General features: G+C 38.5%; 1 protein-coding gene across 1 annotated transcript in view; it reads left to right on the top strand.

The window, feature by feature from the left end:
• The window catches only part of PHLPP1 (PH domain and leucine rich repeat protein phosphatase 1), a 178,903-nt gene that overhangs the window by 144,178 nt on the left and 17,051 nt on the right, over positions 1-17,674 (top strand). The window contains exons 12-14 of the mRNA XM_019657689.1: positions 9,729-9,929; positions 12,903-13,065; positions 16,329-16,459. Of these exons, the coding sequence (XP_019513234.1) occupies positions 9,729-9,929; positions 12,903-13,065; positions 16,329-16,459 (495 nt within the window). The remainder of the gene's footprint in view (positions 1-9,728; positions 9,930-12,902; positions 13,066-16,328; positions 16,460-17,674) is intronic.

Raw genomic sequence — 17,674 nt, 5'->3', positions numbered from 1 at the left:
CATATTTGTGACTTCGGGTGACAGAGACTGATTTTCCTACAGTTTGCTTAGTTCTCTTGTTTCTTGTTTTTTTTCTTTTAACCAGTTGTTCTTCTCTTTACCATAGTTTTTTCCCTTGCATTTACATTTACTTTCCTGTGAACAGAACTTTTCTAAATAAGTAGTTTCACTAAGTATTTAAAGAAATTGTTTTGATTTGAAGGGGGGTTAATTTAAATATTAAGTGAAATCTATTTCTGTGAAGAGGTGCCACATGCAGACATTTCTTTAAGGAAAGCTTTAAGTAACTGAGTGTTAACTTTGGAATTTGTCATTTGCTTCAGAGCCCTTGTGCATTAAACTAAAATGCTTCCTAGCCTGGTGGCCTGAATCATTTTGGTCTCTGCTAATGTTTATTTTTAGTGAGTGACCATCGCTTTAGAGACAATGTGAGAGATCTAACTTTTAGTGTTCCTCGTGATAAAGAGAAAAGTTAAGTTTAACTCTGTGCTTCTCTAAGAGAAAGAAATAATGATGGATCTTTTTGCCTAAAAAAGGAAATCGTAGGTAAATTTCAGCGTGTGTAATTCAGGTGAGAGCAGTGATTGTGGGTAAAATAGCAGTCTGACACCTCGGGCTCTCCTAGCCTGAATTAGATGCCCGACCATATGTCCCTCGGCCCCTGTGCTTACTACCGTAATGATACTCCTCACACCCTGTACGCGGATTTCTTACCTACTTGTCTGTCGCTGCTCTCAGATTTTAAACTCTATAAGTCCAATGACTGTGTCTTATAGTTATCTCCTCAGCGCCTTGAACCGTGTCTAGATAAACACCTAGATGCTCAACTAATATTTGTTTAATGAACAGTAGAAAGTTTAAGGAATTTGAAATGCTACTGTCAGTCTTGGATTTGTATTTTTTCTTCCTCTCCTTTACCTTTATAAAGGTAATTAGGTTATGTAAGATATAACTTAAGGTGAAAAAAAAAAAGTGTACAGCTCTTAAGCAAACTGCTCAGTGAATCTATACATATGTATGTGCCCCTGTAACCATCACCCAGATCAGGAGAGAGAACATAGCATTCCTTTTCCTTTAATTCTGATTTCCTTATTTTTAAAAACATTTATTCTGTGTACTTAATGTAAATTACAATGAATTCCTACTGGAATAATTACAGAGAAATATGGAATTGTGAGAAAATGGGATTTTTTTATATTGTAATTAACTGGTGCTATATTCTTCCCCAGACAAAAAGAGCAATGTTTCAAGATTATGTAAAGAACTGTTTTTGCTTTTGCTTTCATATCAAAGTACAGTGTGCGGCATATATGTAGCTCATACACTGTGCAGCCTTGTATGAATGCTGTAGGATTTTTTTTCTTCCCCTGTGGAGAATTCTGAGTTATGGTGTAACCTTATATTTTTGTATTTTCTTTGGTAAGGCTAACTAGGCAAAATTTGAATGTAGCTTCATAATGAAAATCCACTTTTTCTCCTGGGGGGTCTACACTGAATCTAGAGAAATCAATAGGTAGATGGATTCAGGTTTTAGGAGTCTTTGAGATAAAACCATTTCTGAATCTGGCCAAGTCTGATACGTTCATGGCTAATAGAGTAGGCAGATAGCGGTGGAGCTCTTCAATAGATAATAATCATTCTTTATGCATTTCTGAGGATTTGATTTTAAAGGGACAATTCTATGCATTTTATTCTCTGGAGACAGTCAGTAAGCAGTCATTGAGTCTCCTTGTTGCCAGGGCAGATCTGAAAACATGTCTTTGAGGGCGCTCAGAGTGTAGCCCCAGAGACTGTTTTCATGTTTAGATGTGTTTAGACAAGGAGTTGAGTGGGGCAACTGTAATTTAGATTGTCCCACAGGTGATTCTGCTGACCCTCAAGGTCAAGAACCACTTCATGAACTGACCTTGTGACCCTGTGCAGGTCACTCTGAGCCTCGGTTTTCCCATGGTGTGCCTATTTTATACCGTTCCCAAATGGAATTTGTAAGTTCGAAAAGGGAGAATTGCGTGAACTGGAATCTATGCAACATGGGAAATTCAGGACCTGAACTGAGGCACTAAAAGAGGACAGATGCTGTCATGGGGGCAGAACAGCTGAGCCACAGTGTGAGCTGAAGGGGTTTAGGTGGGAGCGCCCATAGTCAAAATGGTCAGGCCTACCCAGGGCCAACTTCATTTCGTTGTGGGGGGAATTAGCCAGCCGCTGTAGACCTTGGGAGGAGGGCAGGCTAAGTTTCATATCTGGCACAGGAAAATCCTGGAGTCAGGGGTTGCGTGTGTTAGAAAGAGCAAACATTGTCCTGCTTTTATTTTATGAGAGAAGAGCAAGTCACCCAACGAGGCTGAAATAGAGAACTTTTTCAAGCCGGCGTATCCTGGGGCCTTTGTTTTCCAACCAATATAATAGCCACATCCCCAGCACAGCGTAGCAACCGAGCTTTTACCCATGACTCAGAGTCAGAAAGAATAGTTAAAACGTTTGGTTCTCTCAGGCAGATAGAGTTACCAAGGGGGTGAGGTAAAGTAAATTAGTACTTTTTTGGAAAACATTCTTGGCGTTATTTCACTTGTTGGAAGACAAAAACATTTTGTGATTCTCACCACACTGTTTACTGCTTCTTAAAGGGTTATACTTATTCTACTTATCCCCTTTTCAAAACCTGAATAATTGAGGTTTCATCTACCTAAATTAAAATATGTATATATATTTATATATAAAATATATACATTTATTTTATATATATATGGTGCAAAAAATGTATACACATTTTAAGAAAGGAAAAAACTGTATTAAAATTATAATAATACCCAATATATACCAATAACAAAAGATGAATACCAGTCATGTATATATGTATTTTTTGGCACCTCCGGTATATATATAGGCATAATTTATATTCAGGAAAATGTAGAGCTATTGTGTATTTGGTTTGAATTTTGGGGAAGGAATAAACTAGTACTGACAGTTGTGGGAGCAGATCAACCCAGAAAACATGAAGTTTAAAATACTAAAGGTGGTTTTTTAGGAAAGCATCTTCGTAGCAAGCTCCTTGTAGGTGGTTTCAGTTATAACTGGTTTTTCGTCATGATTCAGGCCAGCATCTGTAGTCACGGTGCCGAGTGTGGCAGGGGGCTGAGAGTGACTAGCCATAGGTATTACCCTCAAGGAGCTTACAATCTAATGCCGTGTTTAAAATAACTACACAGTAAACTAATAAAAGGTGGATTTGAGAGGGGGAAAGAGAAGGAATGATATAGTTGGTTTTAATTTAGTTCCTGGCACGAAGACCAGCACTTGGTTATGTAATCCAGAGCTGTGTGTCTACAAGGAGCTTCAGGCCGTCGCAAAACTTCGCTTCACCTCTCCTTCCAGTCACTGTACTCCGTAACACAAACACAAAGCTTAAAAAGAATTTGGTGTAGATGCTCCTTTTTTCATATTTTTATGATAATAAGTTATTGTTAATTATTGTACCAGTTCTGTGTTTGGTTATATAACTGAGGGAAGGGCCTGACAACAAGTCTTTGTGTAAGTGATAGATAATTTAGTTTCGTTCTAAAGTAGAACTTGTGCTTGGAAGCTTCAAGAGAACTGTCAGAAAAACATGCATTATTGGACACAGAGCAAAAGACTCTCCTTCTTGGGAGTTTTTTCTTTACCCTGAATCCTGGCTGCTAAAACCAATTTCATGGTTTTAGTTACATGATGTCTGTTAAATGTTACAGCTTTAGAATGGTGTATGTTAATGTGCTTTACCTGGTAGCAGGAAGGTATTTGGTAACCAAATAGGAAAGGGAAATCTACTTTAAGATGACTTTTAGTAATATCTTTATCTTCCTCTGAAAACTTTCGGCCAGTTTTATTAAAATTCTTCTGACTTGCATCAGGGATTTGAGCTTATGAGATTACGCTCCATGGCCATCTTTGAGTTTTGTTTCTTTTGACTCGCTTTTCACTGGCAGCTTAAAAGCTGGGTAGATGTGAAACATGAGGAGCCATATGTTGCTGAGAAATTGACTGTGGTTTTGATCTTAATGATCAGATCAGGATTTGGTTCAGTGGGGTGAACTGGAAAATATTCGAATCTGGATCTTACTGGCCTAAAACCTCTTTATTTTACCTCTTTTTGCTTAAGAGTTGAGGCTTTCTTTAATGGAAACCTCCAAAAGAGTTTCAGATACTGAATCAGTTTTCATCAACAGATGGGCAAGGGTGGGGGTAGATATTCCCCATGGGTCACCAGAGTGGATGGATGAGGTATTGCCGTCCTTCTGTTCTTCCTGAAATCTGGGCAAAGTCTGACTCCCTGTCCATCTCGGATCTGCACATCCATCTGATGGCCAGAGCTGCTCCTGAGGAGGTCACTCACATTAACAAAGCCACAGCGGACCTTTTAAAGGAGAGTTAGATTCCTATTGTGGGTGCACATTAGGGTCTGTTGTTATCCTTGGTTGGAACAGTACACAACATTCTCTGGGGTGGGAGTGGTGATATTATTAAATATCCCCAGAGTATTAGTCACATTACAGACCATAAGTTATAGTGACTCAGATAGAATGTGTGTAAATATCAAGGGGCCTGAAAGAGAACAGGAAATTTGGGAGAGCATAATCGATTGACCACGACAACTGGTGCCTTTTGGCAAAGACAGATATTTCTGGCATTTTGAAGAGCTGAGTTGCCTACACCATTTTTTCTTTTTTAAGTGAAGAGAGCTATCTTGTGAAGTTCTAATGTTCCGAGAGCTGTAGTGGAATAAAACAATTTTTCTTAAAGTGTGTCTTCAGAATCCCCTAGTTTACTTATTAAACATGCAGATTCGTGGCCCTTATCTCGATTCTACTGACTCAACTTGGCCAATCATCAGAATTTTTAATTTTGTAGGTTTTAAGGCCTTACTGTGACCTTCTAAATAAGAATGTCTGGGGGTTGAAGTTAACCGTGTACCTTCTGGTAGGAGGGCACAATATCATGTCTGTATATTTTTGCCAAAAATGTATCACCTTATTCTAGTGTAATAAAACCTAACTGGAAGATATTCTGCAAAATATTGTCTAGTACTTTTCAAAAGTGTCAAGGTCATTTGAGACAAATAAGACTGATTAGAGGAGATGAAGGGGACATAATAATGAAATGCAACATGGGAGCCTGGATTAGACCCTGGACCAGATAGAGGACATCAGTGGGATAATTGATGAAATTAGAATAAGATTAATTTATAGTATTGCATCAATGTTACTTCTTAATCAGTTATACTTAATTTTAAAAATTCTTTTCAAGTTCTTATTCAACAATTCTCATATCTATATACCTTTTGTTCCTTTACACTGTAGGCTTGTGATCTTTATTGCCCAAGCCATGCAGATTTTCAGACCTTCCAAAATAATAGTGTGTGATGTCTGTTGTACTGTATGCACTTTTTCTTCACTTGGAATCCCCACTATTTGGTGGTTGCTAGACAATTAATAATTGTAGTTCTTCAAACTGATTAGTGGGGTATAACATTAATTTAGTGGGTTTCTACCAGCACTTAAAAATAATTACATATGATAGGAAATAACCAGTATGAGCTAGAGTGAGGTTAAATAAGTTTTCATGAAACTTTTGTTTCAGTAATACATGTATATTTTTATCTGTACTGTACTGGGTGGTCATGTAAAATGTATTTTGTACTCTTGGTTACCATCATATAAAATTTGAAAGCCCATGCTTTAAGGCTATCAGCTTTATGAAGATAGATGAAATTGTCAAAAGTGCTGTGTTCTAAAGATAAATGATAAGTCATTTTGAATGTTTTGACACTTCTGAAACATTGGGGGCAAAACATCACAGGGTTGTCTCTAGTGGAAGAGTTTTGCTGGGCTTAGAGCTTTAACCTTTTGCATTTTTAATAGACTACAAATCCCGGTACTGATCTCCAGGGAAAATATTTAAATGCAGAATGCCTGGTACTCCTACAAAGAGGTAAATCTGTTGTGCTACCAAATCCTGTGCTTTGTTTCAAGGAGAGTTTGGCCATAAAATTTAAGGGTGTGCTGGAAATTACTAAAAACAAATAAAAACAAAACAAAACCAGAAAAACCTAGGTGAGCCAGAGAGATGGACAGAATGTGCCAGGGAAGAACGAAGCAATTGCTCAAGAAGCGGGCCGCAGATTCACCCACTGCTGCTGTGGGCTGCTTTCCAGGCGCTTTAGGGGAGGAGCGTATATTTATATGAGTGTCTTTTCTCCAGGACTCCAGCACTTTCTGCTAAAGAAAGATTTTTGAGTATTACGCTATTTATGAAGTTATCCTAAGAATTGAGTTGGAAGTGCTGTGCAGAGGTTGTCTCCACACTACCCAGCAGAGGCCCTGCTTAACAGCCCCAGCGTTTTTGGAGAGAAGGGCCTATGAAAATGTCCTCAGGAAAATGTTTGATTATTTCTGGTTTTCTACCATTTGAATTTTGGAGAGATGCATTAGGAAATAGTGGACTCTTCAGGTTGACGAGATCTGCTTTATTTCTGGCTGTGCCAGGAATTGCTATTTAACCACTGACTTTTCTCAGCTTTCGTTTCTGTCTTCTGTGAGATATTGCGGGGGGCTGGGGGGGCATCTCTGGGCTGATGGGAGAATCAGATGAAATAGAAAATAGGAAGGTTTCTACAAAGCACCTTACAAATGAAAAGAAAGCAGTGATATGTTCCTGCTTGTTTTCTGATTAGCGGAAGAGGGTTGCATAGTAATGAGGGTTGTATGGATGAAACATCTCTTGGCACATTAAACAGTATTTTATGCAGTTATTACAAAAATTTATAAGGAAGAAGCTTGATGAGGTTATTACATCCCTATTGAGTTGAAACCAAACTCAGTGCTTTAGAAATTTAGCTGAAAGCAGGGGGTGGGGTTATACACCCTATTTGTTGAGTAGAACTATTAAATTCTGCAAAATTAAAGTAATTGCTCATTCTCATGGAAGTACAACACATTAAACCAATTTACATTAAACCAATTTAATTTGTGTCCTGAAGCATTGTGAGGTTGTGGGACAAGTGTTTTATATTTAAGAGGATGGGTATTGAATTTCATTTTCCTGAGACCATTATAATAAAATATCTTTTTAGTCCAATTGTTTGCTCTGCCCATTGACTAACAAGATGACTCAGGCTTTATTCAGTACCAATGAAATCCTTTGGAACCAGCAGTGTAGCTTCAACTTAGCTTCATTTCGTAGAGGGAAAGGATATGGGATTCCCCCCCCCCCCTTAATTTCCCGTAAAGAGTGTATAGCGCCTTCAGTGCAGGCAAATTTTAACAAGATGGGAGAACAAGTCTTTTTGGAAATCACTGTCTTCCTTTCATCCAGAGGTCGTGAGAGGTTTTTAAAGTCCCTTCTGCAGCTTTATAGATGAGCATTCATGTGTCAATCTTTTTTTTCCTTTCAAAACAATGTTCTGGCCTAAAAGGATGCAAACATTTATGAATTAATTCCTCTCTCTCCTTTTCCTGTGTCCATAACTACATGTTTCCTTGAGAATTGTATTTTAATGAGATTGTCAGATAGTTTCCCAGGAACCCCACCCAGTCCATGATATTTTAGGACAATGCATTTTAATTTGTTCTGATTCTACACTGAAGGAATTCCTAACAGGGTATTTAAGTCAGGTGTTATAAATGAGACCTAAAGAAACCGAGTACTTCAAAGAAATAGGTGCTGGAACTGGTTTCCTTCCTATTTGAAAACCATTTCAGAAACTGCATGAATGACCTTTATTTTCTTCTCTGTAGCACACACGACTATAATTTCCCATGACTATTTATGGTCTGTACAACCCTTTTCTAACTTCCTTTTTTTTTTTTTTTAAATGTCAACGGAATACGTGTTTCTTTAATGGAAAATGTTCTATTTTGGGGAAGTTCCTTTTCCTTAGATAAGTAGTGGAGTTGGGTGATTGCGTGTGTAAGCTTGTGGGGGTTGCAAGATTGGGGAGTATTAAATTAGTGGATTGAGAACTCGGAATGACAGTTCTGATGATGACTCCTGAATACAAAGCCTTCTTTCTATACAAGATTAGAAATAACTGTACCTGGTATTCCATAGTCTTCCTTTTTAAGGAAGATTTTCTTCTTTTTTCCGAGCGTATGGCAGAATAGTCCTGAATTGAATGCTGCAAGTTTCAAATCCTGGTGATTTTAAAACGAGAGAATGGAGGTAGTTCTAGGTGAGGTGGCAAGGCGGCTTTGCCCTTGCCCACTGTAGCAGGTGAGCCCTTGGGTGAACACTCTCAATGTTCCAGTCGCTGCAGCTTTGCAGTGGAGCACACACAGTGGAGATCCACTGTGCAGCGGGAGGGCCATTTGTCTGGCTTGTGAGCCACACACATTGCCTGCTCTGTCCTGCCCTTCCCTTCTGATGCTTTGGAGCCTGATCACAGCAAGGATTCTGCTTCAGCTCTCCAGCTTTGCAGTTTCCATGTATCTGTTTCTCACAGTACCAGTAGAAGGATTACACTGTTTCTGACAATTTTAGTATCTTAGGTGAAAAAACAGTCTTTGTTCACTCTATCATTTGGTGGATAACCAGTTGCACTTATATACAGAGGGTGCCAAAAAAATGTATACACATTTTAAGCAAGGAAAAAAAACTATTAAAATTGTAATACTCAATATATACCGATAACAAAAGATGAATACAAGTCATGTTTGACTTCTGCAATTACAAGAGGTGCTCAAAATGGTTCCCATCAGCATTCAGACACTTCTGATTACGGCAAACTACTGCTTGAGCAACGTTGACCAAAGTGTCAGCTTGTATACATTTTTTTGGCACTCCCAGTACATACATATATATAGATAGATAGATAGATATAGATATATATATATATGTGTGTGTGTGTGTGTGTGTGTGTGTATAGTTTATTTGTTTTAATGTAAATTTTTGAAGTATAATATAAACAGAGCCAAATCCTAAGTGTAGTGCATGATGCATTTTCTGAAAGTAAGTGCACTCATGGAACCAGCACCCAGATCAAGAACCAGAACGTTATCGTTGTAGAAAAACTAGAAGCGCTCTCCCTTTGACACTGCTTCCTTTCCCTTGTTCTAATACCACAGATTAGTTTTGCCTGGTTCTGAGCTTGTAGTGATGAAATCATGCACTGTATGCTCCGGTGTCTGACTTGTTTCACTCTTATCACATTTGTGAGATTCACCCTATTGATACGTAGTCATCATTCTTCATTTTCCCTGCTTTATAGCATTCCATTATCAGAGCAGATCGTCTCCTGCAGTTGTGAATCTATGTCAGTAAAATGTGGTTTTCACATCGTACTGAAAGGGACTTAGCCACTGTGATTTAGTTGTATTATGATTTGCTGTGTAATAGTTTTACTATAAGAGCTCTTTTTTAAAAAAATAGACAATTGTTTTTCTCATCCTTAAAACAGAATGTTTACTTCATCACTCTCTCTTCCACTCCCCATCAGCTATAGAATTAGTCACTTCCTCTCACCTTTATGCTTCCATAAAATTTTATTTCTCTCATTATTTAACACACATGGATAGCTATTGTGTTCATCATAGATAGTGGGGTCAGGTATCCATATGCCTGCTAAAGCCAGGTCCTAGCTTTAAATTCCCGTTTCTACACCCAGTTTCTAATATGCTAGAAAACTGGGTATTTTGAGGATTCTGGACTAGAACCCGGGCTTCTCAGTGGGATTTTGTTGCGTTTTGTCATTGTAGCCTGAGATTTCTGAATGCATCTGCAAACAAACTGGAAACCCTTCCTCCAGCCACACTTTCTGAAGAGACGAGCAGCATCTTACAGGAGTTCTATTTGACAAACAACAACCTCACAGACAAGTGTGTGCCCTTGTTAACAGGACACCCCCATCTGAAGATCCTTCACATGGCCTACAACCGGCTCCAAAGCTTCCCAGCAAGGTAAAGAGGATCACAAAGTGATGTTTTTCACTGCATTTCTGGGAATGGATTCACAGATGGAAAGGCGAAGGCAAAAATGTTCATTTCCCAGATAACATAAAGCTTGTTTCTCCCTGATTCTTGTTCAGTTGTCTTTTGTATAAGCTCTGATCTGCATTCCCCTAAAGAGAAATGTGTTGGTTTTTCAAATAAGAATGTGCCCAAAGACCCAATCCCTAGGACTTCCTTATGAGTTTGAAATAAGGTGTGTTATTTAGCAGATGTATTTTTTCTTTGGCTTCTTTTTAACCAAATGGTTTCTTAAAAATTTAACTTAATATGGCGTGGTAATTAGAACATAAACTAGAAACCTAAAGATTCTTAATTAGCTTCCAGCTTTTATGTTTGTGCTTATGGTCTAAAAAGCAAGGGTGGCCTGTGCAACATAGCAACTCTGTGACATGACAAGTGATGTATGGCTGTCAGAAGATTCCGTTTTTAATAATGTTTTGATGTTCTAATTTTTTGCGAGCAGTGGCACTGTGTCTTGCTTTGAATGACTACACACTGATCCTGCCATGAAGGATTTACTCACTTCCGTGTCATTGGCATTTATCCATCTCACAAGTTAGGACTCGGAACACACACCCACACATCAAAGAAGCAAACACTAACCCCTCTGGTATCCTCCTGCTAATTGCGACTCAGCACTGGGCCAGAGCGAAATACTGACACAGCCTCTCTCTGCTGCCATCAAGACCCCTAGTCTGTTTAAACCCTTACTAAGGAGGGAGGCCCAAGTGTGCATCAACTCAAAGTATTGCTCAGTTTTTTGTAGTATGTATTTATTTCTCTATTTTATCCCTTCATTTGATGTTAATGATTCAACTTTTTTGTTTTAACGTCTATGTACTTTTACTTTACTATGGGATGAAGAGATGATATTTTTGGAAGAAAGCATGGTAATCACATAACGATGATACATCTGAAAGGGTTTCTTGTCCTATTTCAGTTGGTGAATGTCTGAGCATTGCAGGAGAAATGATCATCAGACAAATTCTCTGGGTGTCCCCAAGTGTCCCATGCCAGTTACAATCACCCAAAATACAGAGAATTTTTTTATGCACTCCATTAAAACCCATCTTGCTATAATTTCTGTCTCCCTGGGATTGTGATGTGGCACAGTAGCTCCCCTACAGGACAGGACTGGGCTTTACTTGTCCCCTTCAGCCTCTTGCCTCACAGAACGTGTGGGTTAGGGTAGCCTCTCAACAAAGGGTTGCTGAGTGACAGAATGCCCCCAGCGATCAACACCAACTTCTTTGCATGTTGAAGGACAGAAACGTCTTTAGCTTCCCCTTTCTTGAGCCTGATTTCTATCTTTCTGTCATTTCTCATACCCTATTACCCATTAATTTCTCCACATTTCTTTTCAAAACATGATAACATTCAAATAATAGTGTTACAAATTCAGGCTATGCTAGATGGATTACCTCACTGTGTATATAATGTTGTTTGTAGCATATCCTGATACCATGTTAGATGTTTATGAAATTAGAAGATCTGATTTCATAAGACAAAAACTTAATTCTTATTGTGTATTAGTCATATATTTTCAAGATCAGCAAATAATATAACCTTTATATGTGAGAGATGACAGAAAGAAAAGTAATAAAGGGCTTCTTGCTAAATTTTGTGAAGGTTTATTGTGACAAATAAAACCACAGCAAGCAGAGAAAATACCGATAACTGTAAGCTAAATGATTCAGATTACAAATTTGAGTTATATTCATTGAGAGTCCTGTGCTTCTTGGAATCTGGCATCACCAGTGGTAGAAAAAGTGAGGAAAGGGTAAGTGTCAGAAGGAGTGTCAGATGCTATTACAGGATGGTAGAGGTGGAAGGTTTTTCCCTCCAAACTTACAGAAAATACAAGAAACCCTAACTCAGGAATTTTTTTTTATTTGGTTACTGTAATTATTAATATTATTAAGATTAATTATAGATTATAGATTAAAACCAAACAATAAAAGACATTCTTAAATAAAAGTGTTAGATTACATTAGGACATGTTACTAAGGTTAAGGTCAGAGAGATTAGACTCCTCCTTTGCTGATGCTTAGGAGGAGCGGAGAGAAATTTCTCCGGGGCCCGGGTTAACTTTGGGCACCGCCAGCAAGTCGCGAGATGCTCCAGGTGGCCTTTCCGCAGGCCCGGTGCGCCTCACCACCACGAATGATGTCCGAGGGACTTGGGGAGCAGGGTCTTAGGAGACAATGTATCTTCATAGGAACTATAACCCTGTTCTCCTCTGCATCCCCTTGAGTTTTCGGTCAAATACAAAGAAGTCATACTCTCATGCTAAGCTCTTTTAAAGCACTTACATTGAATTAATGCTAACTTTTGACCCATTTGAGTAGGATTTTCATTGGAGTTCAGACTAAGCTATATAGCAAGGTGATTGTTGCCTTCACACACAGAGTTTTAAGAGGAAAAGGATATTCATTTTTCTTCTTGTTGCCAATTTGAAGAGTTAAAGTTAATAGTTTTTGTTTTGTAGTAGGAAAGGAGGTGTTAAAATACTTAGATACTCTAAAACAGCCGTTCTCAACCTGTGGGTTGCGACCCCTTTGGGGGTCGAACGACCCTTTCACAGGGGTCGCCTAAAACCATCGGGGGAAAAAAAGATGTTTACATTACGACTCATAACAGTAGCAAAATTACAGTTATAGAGTAGCAACAAAAATAATTTTATGGTTGGGGGTCACCACCTCATGAGGAACTGTATTAAGGGGTCGCGGCATTAGGAAGGTTGAGAACCGCTGCTCTAAAACAATAGTGAAAAGATCATCTTATTTATTAAAATGACTATTATTTAAAGAATCTTTAAAATCATAATAAATTCCCCTGTGATTTTCACTGTGTATTATATTCTTCTTAAATTGTCTTATAATTATCTTATGATAATCCCCCCATGGATTTTCTCTCTTTTAGTAAAATGGCAAAACTGGAGGAGCTGGAGGAGATTGATATCAGCGGGAACAAGCTGAAAGCCATCCCCACCACTGTCCTGAACTGCCGGCGCATGCACACCGTGGTCGCTCACTCCAACTGCATAGAGGTCTTCCCAGAAGTTATGCAGCTCCCAGAAATCAAGGTAGGTGGTTTGATGCATAAACGCCACGCTTCAGGTCAGCAAAGAGGATTGTTGTCTCTACTTCACTATTCAGGATATTTGCACCGCTGTTGGATTTCCTCAGCGTGAAGACTGAGTTGCCTTTGCACCATCCTTCCTGGTCACTGGGCCACACTGCTGAGTCAGCAGAGGGAAAAAAAACCCAAAAACCCAAAAAGACCGGACTGGCAGCTGGGAAAATTGTGGTCTAGGCTCTGTCTCTTACTGGCTGCATGACATGAAGCTAGCCACATAGCTACCTAACTCTCTCCCATCTGTCTAACTACACTTGTCCTCTTTATTTCCAGGGTGGTTATTAGGCTCAAAGACTGACTCAGGTCTGACAGCAGTTTGAAAAAGTTAATGGTGCCACTTTGCACCTCTCCCCTCCAACTTCCCTAATTAAATAGCATCCACCACCACAGCGCCCAATTAGTAACAGCTCCCTGTGTAGATGTAGCGTCATTACTGTCACCAAACATTCATTTCAATTTAATGAAATTGGTGGGACAAGTATTCCCATATGATGGGTGAGGAAAGTGAGGTGGTGGAAAATGAAGCAATTTGTGTAAATGAAGACAGCAAATTGGTGACAGAGACAGTCTGCAATTCCTAACCATTGAATCAGGGTGGGCTTATGGGATGACACCAGTTCACTAGAACGAGTCATCAAACAACTTTTTATTCATGTTTTGGGGTGTGTGTGTGTGTGTGTGTGTGTGTGTGTGTGTGTGTGTGTGTGCACGCAAAAGTAAGAATTCTTTATATAATGTAGTTTTTCATTTGCATCTTAGCATTTCTGCTTATCATCAGTTTTGTGCTTAAAAAATGACTCCATGGATATAGGCTTTGGAGCATATATATCCTAGTCTCCTAATAAGGAACAAAAGCTGTCCTACTGAGCTATTCCTCACTTTTCAGGCACTTTCTGATATAAGCTTGATCAGGTTAAGAAACTTATATAGACATTTGAAGGTGCTTTAAATAGCATGCATATTTTTTTACGACAGCAGGTTTTATACACGTACATGGTTGAGGTGTGCCTTACTTGACAAACTGAGGAATTTGGAGGCAGATTGAAGGGCAATAGAGAGCAACCGAAAGACTGAAGCTGGAGTGTGATCCGATGGAATAAACCACATCAGGGAATCACCCAGACAGCATGTGGGGAGTGGATTGGGGGGAAGGGAGACTGAAAGCAGAGTTAGGGGGCTTTCTGGTAGTCCTCCAGGGAAAAGCCGGTTGGAACAGGGTAGTGGAACCAGTTGGAAGAACTGGCTGCAGTGAATGCGAATTGGTGACCAGAAGGGCTCAGGCAGGTTAGTGCGTAAGCACCATCTCTCAGAAGGTCTGCTTTACATCACCAGCATTTTATCTTAATAGATAAATACCCAACTGGACTCATTTTAGAATTTGGTAATTGAAAGAATGAGCAATTTTTACATTTGCAGAACTCTGAAAGTTGAAATCTTTAGTTAAAACATTTAAAAAAATGTTGCTAACCAATTTGATAGAATTCAGTTGTGTTCTAAAATGTCTTTAATCTTTCCCCATAATGCATGCTCTGACCTCCGAATTTATTTCTGTCGACTACTTAGGTTCAAAGTTACCCACACCTGACAGTCCTTAAGCTCATGTGTCATCGTTGCCCAGTACATGGCGTTTGTACCATTTGCTGTCTTATCTGTGCTGATGGAGGCTGACTATACTGACAGAATAACCCGTTACTAACCAATGTGATCAGTTTTTCTTTAAAGTCCAGTTGACTATTCATGCAACCATTGTTTATAATTGGAAAAACAAAACAAAAGAGATGACCATGTCCCTATTATAAATCTTTAGGTTAAATGAATTATTGTACTTCTACTCAAATTGTTAAGTCTCTTAAGGGTGATGGGAGTGAAGATATGGAATAAGTGAAAGGTAATGAAATTATACCTACATTTATGATTTTAAAAGTTTTTTATATTAATAAGGCTACTAGAAAAAATAGAATGCTAACACTGGTTGTGTTAGGGTGCTAAATTTAAGGGTAAATTTTCTAAGCTTTTCTGTTTGTCCAACTTTTTGTAATGTGGTTATAATGCTCTCATAATAAAACGTAATTATTTAAAATTGCAATATAATTTTACACCATTGCTACTGTGTGGGAGCTAGAGAGTGAAACAGTTTGTGTGAAACATTGTATTGTTTGAAGTTAGTTAAGAATATATTTCTCCAAAATTACAGGTTCTCGTTTTACCCAGTCTCCAGCCCTCCGCAATCCATAATAAGTTCTGGATTTAAGTTCTTTTAAGAATTTTTCCTAATAAAGATGATATTGACCACTTTTAAGATTCTGAAATCCTTAGCTACAGTTTGCTTTCAAACTATCTTAAGATTTTAAATAGGCTCTTTAGGTATTTTTAAAAACTATAGCAAGGTGCCAATTCAAGACAGATACTTGAATGCTTTCCACTCACTCCGTCCTGCAGGATTGTGGGGCCACGTTCTCTTATCCAGAAAACTTGCCAGTTACTCTTGTTCTCACTTGTGTGTAATGAGCCTCCTGCCCTGGTTCCCTGCTCCCAAAGCAGAAGTTCAGCACCTCATTCAAGCCTCCCATTGGTTTTGTGAGAAAGGAGGCGTTTATTCCCATGCACTGATAACACATAATTTCTGTTCTAATCAACATGCTGACCCTTTTCATGGTGGTTTTCTAAGTGAGACTCGGCAGGGGCTGCTGCTCAGATACTCGGCGCCTGGAAGGCAGGCTCCATATTTGACTCACGCCTTTTTCTCTTGCGTATAGTAGACAGGCCCACCTGCCCGTCTGTCTTTCACCAATTTCTTATTTAGTTTTTGTTGAAGTCTCTTCTCATTTTGAGTGTTTGTTCCCTGTATTTTCCTCACTTTGCATGTTTTTTTGTTTTAAGTAGTTCCATTTCGATGTAACTATAACCCTCGTGGGCACAACAGGTTTGGAGTTTTTGTCAGCAATAAGAAAAAAACTATCCTTAGGATTTCTCAGTTAATGCTTAATTTTTAAATGTAGATGTCAACTTAAAAGGATCAAGATAGGGAGAATAAAGAGCATGGATTTCCTGTGTTACTCAAAGGGAGTAGAAATTTGAACTGCATTTAGCAAAATCTGTTTTCAGTGTCAGTGGGAGAACAGCAGACATTTGGCCATGAAGAATGGCCTGCAGAAAGTAGCAGCACAGAACCACCTGAGCATCTCTCCTTGTTTTCACTTGTTCCTTCAGTGCGTGGACCTGAGCTGTAATGAGCTAAGTGAAGTCACTTTACCAGAAAACCTGCCTCCAAAGTTGCAAGAACTAGACCTAACTGGAAACCCCCGACTTGCCCTCGATCACAAAACCCTGGAGCTGCTGAAGTAAGTGTTTCGTGACATACTAGCCCCGTTGGTGTTCACTGACAACAGGATTTATAACTGAGTAAAAACATTAAACAGTGTGAAGCATCCATTGACTTGTTAGCTGTGTCTACACACACACGTTTGAAATGAATTTTCAAGTCTATAATTCACCGAAATGGAGGGTCAAAATAATTTCTATTACTTGAATACTCAAGTATCCTTTCAGAAAAAAAAAATCCAAACAAAAAGAGAACAAGAATAATGAATACAAAGAGGAAAAGAATAATGAATACAAAGAGAAAAAAGGGATATAAAGACACAGGGGAGATCAACAAACGACCAACACATAAACTTACATCTCAGTTACTGATAATATGGATGATGGTTAATACACATGCTCCAATAGGATTTTGAAAGGGATACATAATGTGGGGAAAACGAACAATTTGGAAGTAAAATCCAGATTATTTAAACAAAACAGAGCGTGGGTAGTTAGATCCTGTGAAGTTCTCTTCATGTTTTGGAAAAGAGTTCATTGATACCATCTCATTCTTGATGGAGAAATACAGGTTCAAGCTCACTTTGTAAACATCAAAGGTAACCTCAATAGAAAGGATGTCTTTATAGAAATGTTCATCAGAAAACTCTAAATGCCTGTCAGTAGAACAAAATAAATTATGCTTCACAATTGACTATTATACAGCCATTAAAAATGATGATGTAGTTATACTAACTCAAAAGACCTCCACAGTATAATGTTATGTGAAGAGAAAGTTAATGAAGAAATCTGTATGGTATAATTCCACTTCTTGCAAAATAAATTTCTGTGCTTTGGGTATAATGTGCATGTGTGTGCATGTACCCACCTAGAAAATGCCTGAAAGGATATAAAACAAAATCTTAAAATAGTGTTGTTCTCTGGATAATAGGATTATGGATGGTCTTTATTTTCTTCTTTAAGCTCTGATGTTCAGAATATTTTGCAGTGTATCTTAAAGTGACAGCCTTGGACATTGACACATGTTAGTTAACATGTGTGCCTTATATGCTTAAACCCTGTTGTGATGTCTGTTGCTGAAAGTCATCTTCTGTTCCCTTAGGAAATTCTGAATAAGAGTAGAATTGAAACGTAGTATTAATGATCCATTAATACTATCCTAAGCATTAGTGCAAACCAAAATTTGAAAGGTAATTAAGGTGATTCCTGGATGGAGTTGACCTAATTAGTGCCTG

This window comes from Hipposideros armiger, unplaced genomic scaffold (genome assembly GCF_001890085.2).
Source record: "Hipposideros armiger isolate ML-2016 unplaced genomic scaffold, ASM189008v1 scaffold_278, whole genome shotgun sequence".
In the NCBI taxonomy this organism is placed as follows: domain Eukaryota; kingdom Metazoa; phylum Chordata; class Mammalia; order Chiroptera; family Hipposideridae; genus Hipposideros; species Hipposideros armiger.
Note: the sequence above shows the minus strand (reverse complement) of the source record. Positions and strands in the feature narration are given on the sequence as shown.